The following is a 14064-nucleotide window of genomic DNA, read 5'->3' on the forward strand; positions in this document are numbered from 1 at the left end:
CGGTGGGGGGGGCGGGCTGGGGGAGGGGCGCGCGGTCGGCAGCCACAAAGGCCGCGGCGGGAGGCTGCGGGGTCCCGGGGAGCAGGGCGCGCTCCTGCCCAACGCAGCCCGCAGCCTTGCCGTCCAGAAGCTCGCGGGGTCCGCTGCCCCGAGCCCTCCGCCTGCCCGAGCGGGGCCCAGCCAGCCGCCATGGCCGCGGCGGCCGCCGGAGGGGGGCGCAGGGTCCTTCCCCGCCGCGCTGGGCTGGAGGAGGGTCCCCCGGAGCCCGCCCCGCCCCGCCCCGTCCGGGCTGTCCCGCCCCCCGGCCGAGGGCTGCAGCCATTGGCCGGCCTGGCTCCGCGCCCCGCGCCCATTGGTTGGCCGGGCTCCGCGCGCCGCACCCATTGGCTCGCCGCCGTCCGGAGCACGCGGCCACCGTGGCGGGCGGGCGCGCGGTCGGAGGGCGGCGGACGAGCGGACGGGCGGAGGGTGCTCGGCCGGGGCGCTGCGGGCATGGCGGGCGCGGGGCTGCTGGCGGCTGCTGGGCGCTGGCTGCCGCGCGGAGCCCACCGCGGGCCTCGAGCCGCCTCGTCCTCGCCCTCCTGCCCGGGCTGCGGCCCCCCGGGCCCCGGCGCCCACTGCCCGGCCGCCCCGCGCTCCGCGCCCTCCCCGGCGCCCGCCGAGCCCAGCGCGCTGCTGTGGGCGCGCTACCAGGACATGCGGAGGCTGGTGCACGGTGGGTGACCTGCGGAGGCTGGTGCACGCTGGGCGAGCCCGGGCGCAGCTCCCCCGGCCCCGGGTCTCCCCTCCCCCGCCCGCGGGAACGCCCCCGGCCCCTTGTTCTCCCGGGGCCGCGACGGGGCGGGCGTCCCGGGACAAAGGCGGCGGGAAGCGGCTGGCCCACCAGACTTTCCGGCCCCGGGTCCGAGCACTCAGCCAGTGTGGAGACTGCCTCCAGGGGGCTCCAGCCCCGGGAACTCGGAGGGGCGCCTGTGTCCTCTGCCCTGCAAAGCGGGGGCTGCGGCGGACCAGGCGCCCTGGACACCCCCCCCCGCCCCGGCCTGCGGAGGAGCCTCACCCTCCGGGGCGCAGATGTGGGGCCTCTGCACGGGGCTGCGGTTGGGGGCCGACGTGGCTTTCGTCCTGCGATAAGCCCTGTGTGACCGACTTGGACGCCACTGAGGCCGCAGGCAGGTGGCCGAGACCCAGAGGAATGGTGGCCTTGAGGTCCTTCGTGGAGGGGGCAGGCCTGCTGTGGTATTTAAGGAGATCAATTGGAGAAGGTTTTTCGGTAGAACAATCGGATAAGCTTTTTTCTTTCTCCTCCTCCTCCCCCTCCTCCTCTTTTTCTTCATATTTATTTATTCGTGAGAAAGATAGGAGGAAAGAGAGAAAGAACCAGACGTCACTCTGGTACATGTGCTGCGGGGGATTGAACTCCGGACCTCATGCTTGAGGGTCCATACTTTATCCGTTACGCCACCTCCTAGATAAAGGCAGAAATTGAGAGGAGAGGGGGAGATAAAGCAGGAAAGACAGACATCTACAGTCCTGCTTCACCACTTAGGAAACTTTCCCTCTGCAAGTGGCGGTCGGGGCCTGAACCTGGGTCCTTGTGCTTAGTCAGGTGGGCCATCACCTGCCCCCCCAGAAGCCTTTATTTATTTCTTTATTGGAGGGGGGGTGAGGTAGTGAGCTTGAAGCTAGAAGTCTACTGGGCTTCGTGTTTTTTTTTTTTTCCTTTCCCCGAGTGAAAGGCCACAGCATCTTGCCTAGCTGGGGGGCATCGGGAGGCTAGGCTGAGGGCAGAGCAATTTAAAGGGTGCTTGTGCTTCTACCTCCCCAGGACTCATTTTTGCCCTGTGGGCAGTGGAAGATAAGTGTAGCTATTCCCAGGCTTGGAGTGGGGATTGAAGGAAGCACCTACCACACAGCCCGAGCAGGTGGCCAGCAGCAGCTGGGAGGGTGGCAGCTGAGTCTCTTGGCTGCTGTGGGTCAGACCCAGAGTCTGGATCCTTGGGCAGGCATGGTGACCAGGGGCGAGGGTGTGAGACCGATTGGCTTCATGGGTGGGGCTGCACTGGGGTCCTGTGAGCCCTGAGCCCTGTGGCTACTCCCCCGTCTTGCTTCATCCTGAAGAGGTCTGTCTGCCCTCAAGAGTGGACGTGGCCAGGACTGTCATCCAGTTAGGGACTGCAAGGCCCCAGGGGTCACACCTGGTGACCAGGAACTTGGGACCACGGGCATGGCAAAGGACAGATACCTGGTGACACCAGGTTGGGTGTGGGGACACATCGGAAACAGCTCCCTAGAAAGCCAGAGTTGAGGGTGATTGACATGGTCCACACAAGGGGGTATTCTGTTCCCGCTCACTGGTCTGCAGAGCAGCAGCTCTTTGCCTGGCTTGTGAGCCGACAGGAGGAACCAGCTGCACCTGTTCCCACACCCACACCCCACACTGGGCTCGGAGGAGAGGGGGTGGGTGCAGAACAGTTTCAAAGGGGCCTCGGAGGAGAATGCTGGGACGCAGAACAAGTGTTTGTCCAGCACAGGCAGCTGACAGGAGTGGCCAGGGGCTTCTGCTTCCAGCCTGACTGTGTGTGACTGCGACAGGGGTACCTTGGAGGCCGGGACTGAGTGGGTCTCAACCACGGGAACGGGGCCACCCGAGGCCTCCAGGCAGGGCCTGTGCACGCAGCCTGCCCACTCCCCTCCCTCCCCGTAGGCAGCCCTGCTTCTTGAATGGGGGTGGGTACAGGTGGTTCTGGGCTCTGTAAACATTAACCCTGTGTCTGTCAGAAGTGGAGGTACTACACAGCCCATTCAGCAGGAACCTCTCAGACATTCTGTGGGTTGGTGTGATTGTTTTTTTAAATATTTATTTATTTATTTTCCCTTTTGTTGCCCTTGTTTTTTATTGTTGTTGTAGTTATTATTGCTATTGTTATTTATGTCATTGTTAGATAGGGCAGAGAGAAATGGAGAGAGGAGGGGAAAGCAGAGAGGGGGAGAGAAAGATAAGACACCTGCAAACCTGCTTCACCGCCTGTGAAGCGACTCCCCTGCAGGTGGGGAGCCGGGGGCTCGAACCAGGATCCTCGTGCCGGTCCTTGCACTTTGCGCCACGTGCGTTTAACCCGCTGTGCTACCGACCGACTCCCTGGTGTGATTTTTACTTTGCATTAGGAACAAGGAGGCTGAGGCTTGAAGAGTAAGGAGCTTGATCTAGTGTCTTTCTGCATCCTCCTCGCCCATCATACGGGTGGGGAAGCCAAGGCAGGTGAGGCTGGGCTCCCACAGCCTCCCTGCACCCAGAGACAGCCCTACACGGCACCACCCTTTCTCCCCGCAGCCCTTGAGGGGAGGCCAGGTGGCTGTGACCACAGCGCTGCAGGGGGACAGCCTGGGTAACAGCCAGCACCCAATACCGCATGTCCCACCTGTTAATTAAGAATGTTCCCTGGCAGGAACCAGCCGATGTCATTATGTGGGCTGGCGGGCCACTGAAATCCGATTAGAGGGGCCTCATTCTGCGGACCGTGGCAGGTGCTCTGAACTGGCAACTGCCAGTCCCTACACTGGGAAGGACTCAAGTCCACTTCAGAGGAGGCTGGGAAGGTCATCAGAGCCCAGCCGTGTGTGCAGTGGGGCTCATGAAAGGGCCTGGAGGGGGCTGCAGGACCCCCCGGGTTGGGGGCTCTGGCCTTGAGCCTGGCCTGAAGGCTCGGCCTCACTGCAGTGTGTGGCCCCAAGCAGCTACTGTCTTCCTGAGCCTGTCTGGTCACCCTTAGAGGGTGTTTATAAGGCTCCCAGGCCAGGCAGCTAAAAGCAACAATTGGCAACATTGTGGCCCCGTTCCTCAAGACTCGCCTCTCCTTGCTCTAGACCTCCTGCCCCCCGAGGTCTGCAGTCTCCTGAACCCGGCCGCCATCTATGCCAACAACGAGATCAGCCTGCGTGACGTGGAGGTCTATGGCTTTGACTACGACTACACGCTGGCTCAGTACTCAGATGCCTTGCACCCCCAGATCTTCAATGCCGCCCGTGACATTCTGGTTGAACACTACAAGGTGAGGCTGTCTGGGCACAGGTCCAGGCCCCGGAGGCCAGCGGGAGGTCACTGCCCAGCCAACAGCTGTGGCGGCGCTACCCACTAAGGCCTGGTCTGCTCTCACCCGGCAGTACCCAGAGGGGATTCGGAGCTATGACTACAACCCCAGCTTTGCCATCCGAGGCCTCCACTACGACATTCAGAAGGTGAGTGTGGGGCCCGGGTGGTGGCGCACCTGGTTGAGCACCCGTGTTACAGTGCACAAGGACCTGGGTTCAAGCCCCCAGTCCCCGCCTGCAGGGGGGAAGGTTTGCGAATGGTGAAGCAGGGCTGCAAGTGTCTCTCTGTCTCTCCCCCTATCTCCCCCCTCTTGATTTCTGATCGTTTCTATCTAATAATAAAGATTTTTTTTAAAAAAGTGAGAATGTCTCCCCTCCTGGCTGTACAGCAGGGCTACTCCTTTAGTGGGGGACACCCACTCCCTCTTTTTGGGGGGCTGTGGATTCCTCCTCTGTCTGTCCTCTTGGCAGACAGTCCAGGCTGTAGGGGGACTGGAAGCTGCTTCAGGTCCGCTGGCAAACTCTGTCCTCACCTTCCCTCCTCCTTGGTGTCCCAGAGCCTTCTGATGAAGATCGATGCCTTTCACTACGTGCAGCTGGGAACAGCCTACAGGTCAGTGCCGACCCGGCCCTCCGCCCGCTGCTTCAGGTGCACGATAGCCTCCTGCCCTGTGGCCCGGGCTCAGGGCCACTGTGTCCTCATGGTGTCTGCGTCTGCTCAGGGGCCTCCAGCCTGTGCCGGATGAGGAGGTGATCGACCTGTATGGGGGCACCCAGCACATCCCCCTGTACCAGATGAGCGGCTTCTACGGCAAGGTACTCACACAGCCCAGTGGGCCGGCCCTCACCCACGGGCGGCGCTCCTTCTGCCAGAGCAGATTCGAACCCTTGGTCTTCAAGGGTGGATGGTGGTGCTGGAGAAATGGCTGAGGCGGGACCTTCTTCCCCGCCAGGGCCCCTCGATCAAACAGTTCATGGACATCTTCTCACTGCCGGAGATGGCGCTGCTCTCCTGTGTGGTGGACTACTTCCTGGGTCACGGCCTGGAGTTCGACCAAGCCCACCTCTATAAGGATGTGACGGTGAGGACTCTGGACCTGCTGCTGCTTTTAAAAAAATATTTTTTTAAAATCTTTTTATATTTATTTATTTATTTTCCCTTTTGTTGCCCTTGTTTCTCATTGTTGTAGTTATTATTGTTGTTGTTATTGATGTGGTTGTTGGATAGGACAGAGAGAAATGGACAGAGGAGGGGGAGAGAAAGACAGACACCTGCAGACCTGCTTCACTGCCTGTGAAGCGACTCCCCTGCAGGTGGGGACCCGGGGGCTCGAACCGGGATCCTCAGTCTGGTCCTTGCACTTCGCGCCACGTGCGCTTAAGCCTCTGCGCTACCGCTCAACTCCCTTTTTAATTTTTTATATTTATTTATTTATTTTCCCTTTTTGTTGCCCTTGTTTTATTGTAGTTATTATTGTTGTTGTTATTGATGTTGTTGTTAGGACAGAGAGAAATGGAGAGAGATGGGGAAGACCGAGAGGTGGAGAGAAAGACAGACACCTGCAGACCTGCTTCACCGCCTGTGAAGCGACCCCCCTGCAGGTGGGGAGCCGGGGGCTCGAACCAGGTCCTTGTGTTTCACGCTACCTGCGCTTAACCTGCTGCACTACCGCCTGACTCCCCCCCTTTTTTAATTTTTAAAATTATCTTTATTTGATAGAGACAGCCAGAAATTGAGAGGAATGGGGAGATAGTGAGAGAGACAGAGAGACATTGCAGCCCAGCTTCACCACTCATGAAGCTTTCCCCCTACAGGTGAGGATCGGGGGGCTCGAGCCAGGGTCCTTGTGCACTGTAACATGTGCGCTCAACCAGGTGTGCCACCACCAGGCCCCCTGGACCTGCTTCTTCAGTAGGCAGGGCCCCGCTGTACCCTCACTGCCACCCCTCTCCCCTCAGGACGCCATTCGAGACGTGCACGTGAAGGGCCTCATGTACCAGTGGATTGAGCGAGACATGGGTAAGGATGGGTGGCGGCCCTCTCTAGCCAGACGCCTATCCGGGTGCGGGGCTGGCCTTCAGACACCCTCTGCCCCCGTTAGAGAAGTACATCCTTAGAGGGGACGAGACATTCGCAGTCCTGAGCCGCCTGGTGGCCCACGGGAAACAGCTGTTCCTTATCACCAACAGTCCTTTCAGCTTCGTGTGAGTCCCGGCCCCGCTGAGGGAGGAGGGTGTGGGGAGTCTGGGGAGATAGGTCTGGAGCGCCCCCAGTACCTCCCCACCGTCCCACCTCTGCCCAGGGACAAGGGAATGCGGCACATGGTGGGTCCCGACTGGCGCCACCTCTTTGACGTGGTCATCGTCCAGGCAGATAAGCCCAGTTTCTTCACGGACCGGCGCAAGTATGGGCCTAAGCCTTCCCTGCCGCCCTGTGTGCCTGGGTGAGTGGGTGGGGGGCAGCGGCCATGCTCCTGCTGCCGTCTGGAAACTAGCCCCTTCATCTCCTCCCCAGGCCTTTCCGAAAACTTGATGAGACAGGCTCGCTGCAGTGGGACCGTATCACAGGCCTGGAGAAGGGCAAGATCTATCGGCAGGTAAGGGCCGCCGCTGTCTTGCTGGGCTTCACGGCCTCATGGGCTCTGACCTGCCAGCACACATCTGCAATCCTGTCGGGCTACTTCTAGGCCCCCTGGGAACGGTTTTCAGGGTGCAGGCCTCTGGGTCAGATTTCCTGTGTTTAAATTCCTCCTCCACTGAGCACAGGGGAGCCTGGCCGAGTCGCCTGACGTCTCTGCCTTGTTCACCTGGTCTGTCAAAAGGCATAATGCTGGGGTCCGGCAGTGGTGCACCGGGCTGAGCGCACACATGACATTGGGCAAGGATCTGGGTTCGAGCCCCTGGTCCCCACCTGCAGGGAGAAAGCTTCTTGAATAGTGAAGCAGGACTGCAGGTGTCTCTCTGTCTCTTTCCCCCTCTGCTTCCCCTCTCCTCTCAATTTCTCTGTCTCTATAGAGTAGTAAATAAATAAATAAGTAAATAAACAGGGAAGAAAAATAAAAAGAGACATAATGCTTTGCTGGCGTTGTCTCAAACCTTTACGTGGCTGACCACGGTGCGCGTGGTGATGGCACCTTGGCTTGGCAGTGAAGGCTCTACTGGCCAGGCAAGCCAGTGTGGGTCGGGGGAGGGAAGCGAGTTGCGCCGGAGGGGGTGACTCACGGGATTCTGAGGAGACCCTACTTCCTGGCTGGCTGGGGGGACTGGTGCTGGGAGGTGGGGGCGGGTGAGGTAGGCGCAGCAGTGAACAGGAAGTGGTTGAGAAATTGGGTCCTAGATGGAATGCAGATACCTCGACTGAGCTGGGCTTCTTGGGGTTGGGGGGTCCAGAGGCAGCGGGAGGGAAGAAAGTAGCGGCAGTGCAGCTGCGTGGGGCGCCCAGTGCCCACCGCCTACCGCTATCCTGACCCTGTCCACGGCTCGGCTCTGGGGGTAACACTCTTTTTTCTTGGGCTCTTGGCTGAGCCTGAGAGTCATGCACTTTCGTGGCGGACAGCTGATTCCCTCTTCTTGGCCAATTTAAGATTTGTGCCTGAGGTTCTGCTTTCTGTCATCTTTTGCTGTCGGACCAGAAGATTCTGTCTGACTGACTCTGGGCCCTGTCTTCCTGACCTTTTTTTTTTTTTTTTTGTGGGGTCTTATGCTTTCCTTTTCCCTTTTTCTTTTCTTGAATACGAGTCAGCCCCTTCACCCTTCATAGCCTTTGCTCCCCGTGGCTCCTCTCGCCCTGGGTGCTCAAACGCATATGCAGCTTGAGTAACTGCCAGGTGTCGACGCTCAGGCCCCGGCAGCCGTGGCTGTGCTCCTGCTCTGGGCTCTTCCATTTCTGCTCCCCTGTGAGCTTCCTCTGTAGTTGATCCCGGCTGAGTGTTTTCATCTTTCCACTAGTTTGGGAGTAGGAGGGGCAGATGGCCTCCCAGTGGGGCTGCCATTGACCTACTGGGTCCCGCTGGGCTCAGGCCAGAGAGGCCTGGAAGGACTTTAGGGCCATGGGGTCGCTGCTGAAATTAGATTCCCACAAAGAGCAGCCTCGGTCTCCAGCTTGGGTGTGAGGCCACAGGGAGCGGGACCCTGGAGACATGGGTCACCATGCCAGGCCTGCGGGAGACCTTCCTGAGTGCAAGGGGAAGTGGTCAAGGCCGGAGCCCAGAGAGGACAGCGAGGCCACGGGAAAGGGCAGCCCAGCATCCGGCCTGGCAGCCTCTGGGGCTTTGGGAGGACTGGTGGAAAACAAGGCAGCCCCACGAGCGTCCCCTCGGCACAGTGTCAGACCCCCCGCCCCCCACCACCACCTCCAGGGAAACCTGTTTGACTTCCTGCGCCTGACGGAGTGGCGTGGCCCCCGAGTGCTCTACTTTGGAGACCACCTCTACAGTGACCTGGCGGTGAGTGGGCAGGGCTGGTTGTGGGAGGCGGGGCGGGAGCAGCCCTGCCACTGCTGAGCCGGGACCCTTCCCCCACCCACAGGACCTCATGCTTCGGCACGGCTGGCGCACGGGCGCCATCATCCCCGAGCTGGAGCGCGAGATCCGCATCATCAACACTGAGCAGTACATGCACTCGCTGACGTGGCAGCAGGCGCTCACGGGGCTGCTGGAGCGCATGCAGGTGCATGGCCGGGGCCACGTGTGTGTGTGTGTGTGTGGCGGGGGGTGGGGGGGGGAGGCAGGTTGCCACCCGGGCAGCGGGATCCCAGCTCCTCGTCTTCCCCAGACCTACCAGGACGCGGAGTCACTGCAGGTGCTGGCTGCCTGGATGAAGGAGCGGCAGGAGCTGAGGTGGGCAGGGTGGGACGGGGCAGCCCCCCCTTCCGGCCCAGCCCCTCCTGACCCCCCGGGCGCCCCTGCCTCCGTCTCCTCCCCAGGTGCATCACCAAGGCCCTGTTCAACGCTCAGTTTGGAAGCATCTTCCGCACCTTTCACAACCCCACCTACTTCTCACGCCGCCTGGTGCGCTTCTCCGACCTCTACATGGCCTCCCTGAGCTGCCTGCTCAATTACCGCGTGGACTTCACCTTCTACCCGCGCCGCACACCCCTGCAGCACGAGGCCCCGCTCTGGATGGACCAGCTGTGCACGGGCTGCATGAAGACGCCCTTCCTCGGCGACATGGCCCACATCCGCTGAGGGCACCTTTATTATTTCCCACAGCGGGCCCCACCCCTCCTGCCCCGCCCGCTCCGGGCTTCTGTCCAGACAGGCAATAAACAAACGTGGTCTCCCTCCTGCTTGGCGTGTCTGTGCTTCAGCCCCGACTACGTCACTTGACTGAGAGGATCCTCTGGGTGTCAGGGAAGTCCTCTTCCAGAAGGGAGTCCTGTGGGGAGCACTGTTGGTGGCTGGATAGCAAACGCCCCCCTACCTCCCCAGTCCCCAGGCCCCCCTCTCCCCAGACTCACATCAAAGGGCTCACAGAAGCCGTCGTGGTTGCCGCCAAAGACGGGGTTGGGGACAGAAACCAGGGTCGGGCTGGTCCCTTTCTGCCACGGGGAAAAGTCATCCTCAGCGTCATCTTCTGCCTGGGAAGAGGGGTTAGTTGCAAGGAGTCGTGAGCGAGGCGCACAGACTTAGATCCCTCGCCACACACCACAAACCCACTTTACCTGGAAGGTGGAGAAGCCGAAGCCTGTGGCCTTGTTTCGGGAACGGAGGTAAAGGGCTCCCGCCGCCAACCCTAGCAGCCCACCAGCCGCCACCACGGCTCCTACACCTGCTGCCATAGACGGGGCTTCAGGTGCCACCACCGCCCGCTGCAAATAGAAAGTGTCAAGGGCCCGGCCAGCACTAGCCCCACCCCACCCCCAGCCCCGCCGACTCACAGGCTGGGGTGGTGCCAGGAGGGGGCTGGCCAGAGCGTGGATGATGCCGTTAAAGGCCATGATGTCCCACACGACGACGTGGCTGACCACAACTGCCCCCGGGGCCTGGAGGGAGAGCAGAGTCAGGCCCGGTGGGCGAGAGGGCTGTGGAGGCCAGCAGGAGGGGGGCCGGCAGCCAGACTCACCACAGGGGCCCAGGAACTGTTGTCAGGACTCGGGTCGCTAATGATGAGGCTGAGGCCGGAGTGGGCTGGCAGCAAGGTGCCGTGGCTGGCGTTGGTGCTCAGCAAGGTGGCGTTGGAGGCATGCAGCTCCAGGTCTGGACCACTCAAGGTCTGTGGACACAGCAAGGCCTGTTGGCCTGGACCAGCCAGAGGAAGCAGAGCTGAGCCCTGTTCTGCCCACAGCCCCTGCTAGTTACCATGTTGCCCACAAAGCCTTCGTTGATGGGGACAAAGAGTGTCTTGTAGGAGAGCTCATCATCCAGGAAGTACAGGAAGTCAAGACCCCGCTGGGTGGCATTGGCATAGCCCAGTAGCATCTGGGGGTGGGTGGGGAGACGGAGCTCTGGCAGGCTTCCTTCCCAAGCTTTGGCCTGCCCCCTCCCACGCCTCCACTCCTGACCCTGGGCCCCTACACACCTCGTAGAAGGTGGAGAAGTTGGCGGTGGTGGCCAGAACGTCCAGCAGCTTCCCGTTGCATATGCTGGTCCCGTCGCCCACGAAGCCGTCACGGCAGCGGCAGGCCACGTCTGTGGGAGGGACAGGTCGGGCTTGATGGGAGGGAAGGGGAAGAGCCAGGGAGTGGGCACGGCAGGTGGGTATACCTCGTAGGCGGTAGCAGTAGGCATCCCAGCGTTCGGACTGGTTCACACGGACACCCAGGCTGACCACGCCCACCTGGCCCTGGCCACAGTCTGCCGCGGGGGAGACCACGGGGTGGGCAGCCGTGGCGTTGGCCAGCCAGCCCACGAGGCAGAGGTGGAAGCCCAGCTGTGGGGGTAGAAGGGACTGCTGTACACCCAAGGCCCAGCTCAGGGGCCTCCGGCAGGCTGGTTCTCAGCCCCCCTTCACGCACCTGTTGAGCCGCAGAGAGTTGAGGGAGCGAGGCAAGGACAGCTCCCTGGGTCCTGCAGGCTGACTCGGCCTCTGAGAAATTCAGGCCATACGGGCCACTACTGGCCTGGAGGTGGAAGACACCGGCCCGCTTCTCTGTAGAAAGGAGGGGCGCACGGTGAGCGGGCTGCCACTCAGGGAAAGGAGGGCCATGGAGGCAGGCAGTGAGACACACCCTGGAAGTGCAGGTCGGTGCACATGGCGTCCGAGTGACAGGGTGGAGGCTGGTCCAGGCAACGGTCTACAGGTGGCTCAGGCTCCTCCAGACACTGCAGCCCGTCTCCCACGTAGCCAGCGTGGCACACACAGCGCCGAGTGTTCTGGGGACAGGAGAGCAGGGACCTGGCCCTCAGGGACTGGTGGGGCATCGCACACAGGGCCTTCCCACTCAGCCACCCGGCTCCCGCCCGCTCACCGGTCCGGTGCTCAGACAGTCGGCGTGCTCACTGCAGCCCCCGCGGTGGCTGTCTGCACAGGCATCTCGGGGCCGGCAGCTCCAGCCATCACCCTCGTAGGCGGGCAGGCAGATGCAGCGGACTACGGTGCCCACCTGGCTGCAGTTGGCATGCTGGCTGCAGCCACCATGCCCATCCTGGCACAGGTCCGCCACTGGGGGGTGAGGATAAGCGTCTGGCTCAGGTGGCTTGGGGGAGGAGGGGCTCCCCCTCAGGTTCCCAGCGCCCGCTCACTGCTCACCTGTACACACGCGGCCATCCCCTTCATAGCCCAGGCTGCACTCACAGCTGTTGCCCGTGCGGCAGACGGCCTGGGGTGCACAGGGTGGGGTACACACAGGCTGCAGCTCTGCCCGGGCCCACCCCACACAGCCAGGTTAGTAGCCTGCTCTCCTGGATGCCCCCAGCCCCTTCCTGCCCACCCTTGGTGCCTCCATCTGAGTGTGCAGTTGGGGCACGGGCTGGTGAGGGCACAGGCCCGGGGCTACTCACCCAGCTGCAGCTCACAGAGTGGCCCGGTCCAGCCCTCATCACAGAAGCAGGAGCCAGAGCCCCCAAGACCCTCGTCACAGCGGCCGTGGGGGGAGCAGTGGCAGGCTGGGAAGGACAGGCAGGATGCCAGCGTTGGCGAAAGGGACCATGGAAATCAAGGGGCCGCAGGGTGGGGCCGGGAAACTTACCTTGGCACTGGGGCCCGAAGGTACCCGGGGCACAGAGTTCACACGCCGTCCCGGCAAACCCCAAGTGGCATCTGCACTGCCCGCTGCCATTCATGCCGTCTATGCACATGCCATGGTTGTTACAGGGGCTGCTGGCACCACCAGGGCAAGCTAGTGGGTGAGGTGGGAGGAGTGAGGGGGAAGGCGCTCTCAGGACCCCCACACAGCTTTACTGTCCTCCTCCAGCGAATGGCAGAGGCTCTTCCAGAAGTGGCAACCAACCCAAGCCCCCGACTACTGAGAACTCACCAGGCCCCTTCACCCCCATGCCCCAGAGAACACCCCCAGGCTCTGCACACACCCCTCTTAGAGCACTCTCTCCCAGCTAAATCTGCCCCTGGCACCCCAACACCTCCTTTCTTCCTTCCTTCCTTCCTTCCTTCCTTCCTTCCTTCCTTTCTTTCTTTTTTATTTTTCTTCAGGTTTATTGCTGGGACTTGGTACCGGCACTATGAATCCACTGCTCCCGGCAGCCTTTTTCCCCCCATTTTATTGGATAAGGCAGAGAGATGTTGAGAGAGAGAGGGAGAGAGAGTGGTCCAGGAGGCAACATAGTGGATAAAGCACTGGACTCTCAAGCATGAGGTCCTGAGTTCAACCCCTGGTAGCCCATGTACCAAAGTGACGTCTGGTTCTCTCTCTCTCTCTCTCTCTCTCTCCCCCTGTCTTCTTCATGAGTAAATATATAAAATATTCTTTAAAAAGAGGGGGGAGAGAGAAACACTTGTGGACCTGGCTCACCACTTGTGAAGCACTCGCCCTCCCCATTGGTGGGGAGCCAGGGGCTTGAACCAGAATCCTTGTGTGGGTCCTTGTGCTCTGTACTATGTGCATTTATCCTGGTGCACCACTGCCTGGCCACCAACACTTTCTAGAAGTCATGAAGTCCTGCCCTCAGCTACTACAGGGGTGGGGGTGGGTGGGGGGTGGCTGGAGGAGCAGCTTCCTCAAGACACTTACCTCGGCATTCACTGCCATAGTGGCCAGGGCAGCAGCTGGGCTTCCAGATGGTGGTGACACAGTTCCGGTGGCAGCCTCTGCCCAGGCTGTGAGGTTGCCCCCAGACGCTGGATCGGGCCCAGCTACTGCGCATTGTGAAGGAGTATAGTGGAGGGGACGTCCAGAACTTTGAGTAGTAGCGCCAGCAGCCCTCGGGCCTACCCTGGGCCAAGAAGAGGCAGGCTGCCAACAGCCCGAGTTTGGTCCCTGGGGCCTACCAGGTCCCCACACAGCTACCAGTGTCTTACCTGCTCCTGTGAGCCCCTAGGACAGGGTGGTTCCAGCCCACAGATGCTACATAATTTCTGCAAGGGATGGAAGCCAGCACAGCAGGTCAGGTAGACAGACAGGATGGGTAGGCTTGAACCCCTGCCCAGCCACCTGGCTCTCTCACCATCCGCAGTGGCCGAGTCTCAAAGCGGTCACAACGGGCACCAAGGCCAGGTGGCTCCAGTAGCTGGTCAATGCCATATGCCAGGCCACCCTCGAAGGGCAGGTGCCTCTGCACAATGTTGGCATCGTCCTCACCCACCACAAGCTCACCCTGCAGGTAGAGAAGTGGGGTGCACGGGAGAGTCATGGGTGCACTGCAGTCCTTCCCCATGAGGGCTCCCGCCTCCCTCATGCAAGCCTTCTTCCCAGACTCACCGGCCGAGCACGGCTGCAGGAGAAGGAGATGGGGGTCCCATGCATGGTGCGGAGGGAGCCCAGGTTGGGCAGGTCAGAGGCGAAGGCCTGAGCAGATGGACCCACCATTGGGACCGGGTGGCAGGCAGTGGGGAGCAGGGAGCAGGGTTTGGGGACACACC

At 61.3% G+C, this 14064-nt stretch overlaps 2 protein-coding genes across 4 annotated transcripts in view; one reads left to right on the forward strand and one right to left on the reverse strand.

Moving 5' to 3' along the window:
* The first annotated feature begins 381 nt into the window (after nucleotides 1–381).
* On the forward strand, nucleotides 382–9376 carry NT5DC2 (5'-nucleotidase domain containing 2). Of its 2 annotated transcripts, none has more exons than XM_007519165.2 (14): nucleotides 382–715; nucleotides 3865–4049; nucleotides 4162–4236; nucleotides 4647–4702; nucleotides 4812–4905; nucleotides 5043–5171; nucleotides 6049–6109; nucleotides 6192–6294; nucleotides 6393–6494; nucleotides 6605–6686; nucleotides 8448–8534; nucleotides 8617–8757; nucleotides 8863–8927; nucleotides 9014–9376. In XM_007519165.2, exons 1-14 carry the CDS (start codon nucleotides 493–495, stop codon nucleotides 9273–9275), a joined length of 1665 nt encoding a protein of 554 aa, XP_007519227.2. In that variant the 5' UTR covers nucleotides 382–492; the 3' UTR covers nucleotides 9276–9376. The 2 variants fall into 2 exon arrangements, with proteins under 2 accessions (XP_007519227.2, XP_060060521.1); XM_060204538.1 differs by having other exon boundaries at nucleotides 402–715; nucleotides 4647–4738.
* The window catches only part of STAB1 (stabilin 1), a 44087-nt gene continuing 39272 nt past the window's right edge, over nucleotides 9250–14064 (reverse strand). The window contains exons 52-69 of one of the 2 annotated variants that reach the window (XM_060204537.1): nucleotides 13904–13990; nucleotides 13650–13799; nucleotides 13504–13560; nucleotides 13217–13418; nucleotides 12218–12367; nucleotides 12030–12134; nucleotides 11779–11886; nucleotides 11498–11691; nucleotides 11258–11402; nucleotides 11045–11178; nucleotides 10794–10959; nucleotides 10609–10718; nucleotides 10389–10508; nucleotides 10153–10302; nucleotides 9968–10072; nucleotides 9752–9898; nucleotides 9548–9667; nucleotides 9250–9465 (exon numbers count right to left, since the gene is read on the reverse strand). In XM_060204537.1, coding sequence (XP_060060520.1) covers nucleotides 9409–9465; nucleotides 9548–9667; nucleotides 9752–9898; nucleotides 9968–10072; nucleotides 10153–10302; nucleotides 10389–10508; nucleotides 10609–10718; nucleotides 10794–10959; nucleotides 11045–11178; nucleotides 11258–11402; nucleotides 11498–11691; nucleotides 11779–11886; nucleotides 12030–12134; nucleotides 12218–12367; nucleotides 13217–13418; nucleotides 13504–13560; nucleotides 13650–13799; nucleotides 13904–13990 — 2307 coding nt within the window. In that variant the 3' untranslated portion in view covers nucleotides 9250–9408. Of the gene's footprint in view, nucleotides 9478–9547; nucleotides 9668–9751; nucleotides 9899–9967; nucleotides 10073–10152; nucleotides 10303–10388; nucleotides 10509–10608; nucleotides 10719–10793; nucleotides 10960–11044; nucleotides 11179–11257; nucleotides 11403–11497; nucleotides 11692–11778; nucleotides 11887–12029; nucleotides 12135–12217; nucleotides 12368–13216; nucleotides 13419–13503; nucleotides 13561–13649; nucleotides 13800–13903; nucleotides 13991–14064 lie in introns of both variants that reach the window. The other variant, XM_060204536.1, reaches the window with a different exon arrangement.

This window comes from Erinaceus europaeus, chromosome 12, assembly GCF_950295315.1.
Source record: "Erinaceus europaeus chromosome 12, mEriEur2.1, whole genome shotgun sequence".
NCBI classification, from domain to species: Eukaryota; Metazoa; Chordata; class Mammalia; order Eulipotyphla; family Erinaceidae; genus Erinaceus; species Erinaceus europaeus.

Coding starts and splice junctions, on each gene's coding strand:
- NT5DC2 (XM_060204538.1), top strand. CDS start 493: ATGGCGGGCGCGGGGCTGCTGGCGGCTGCTGGGCGCTGGCTGCCGCGC. Junction 8,758..8,862: donor GGCTGCTGGAGCGCATGCAG/GTGCATGGCCGG, acceptor CGTCTTCCCCAG/ACCTACCAGGACGCGGAGTC. Junction 8,928..9,013: donor AAGGAGCGGCAGGAGCTGAG/GTGGGCAGGGTG, acceptor TCTCCTCCCCAG/GTGCATCACCAAGGCCCTGT.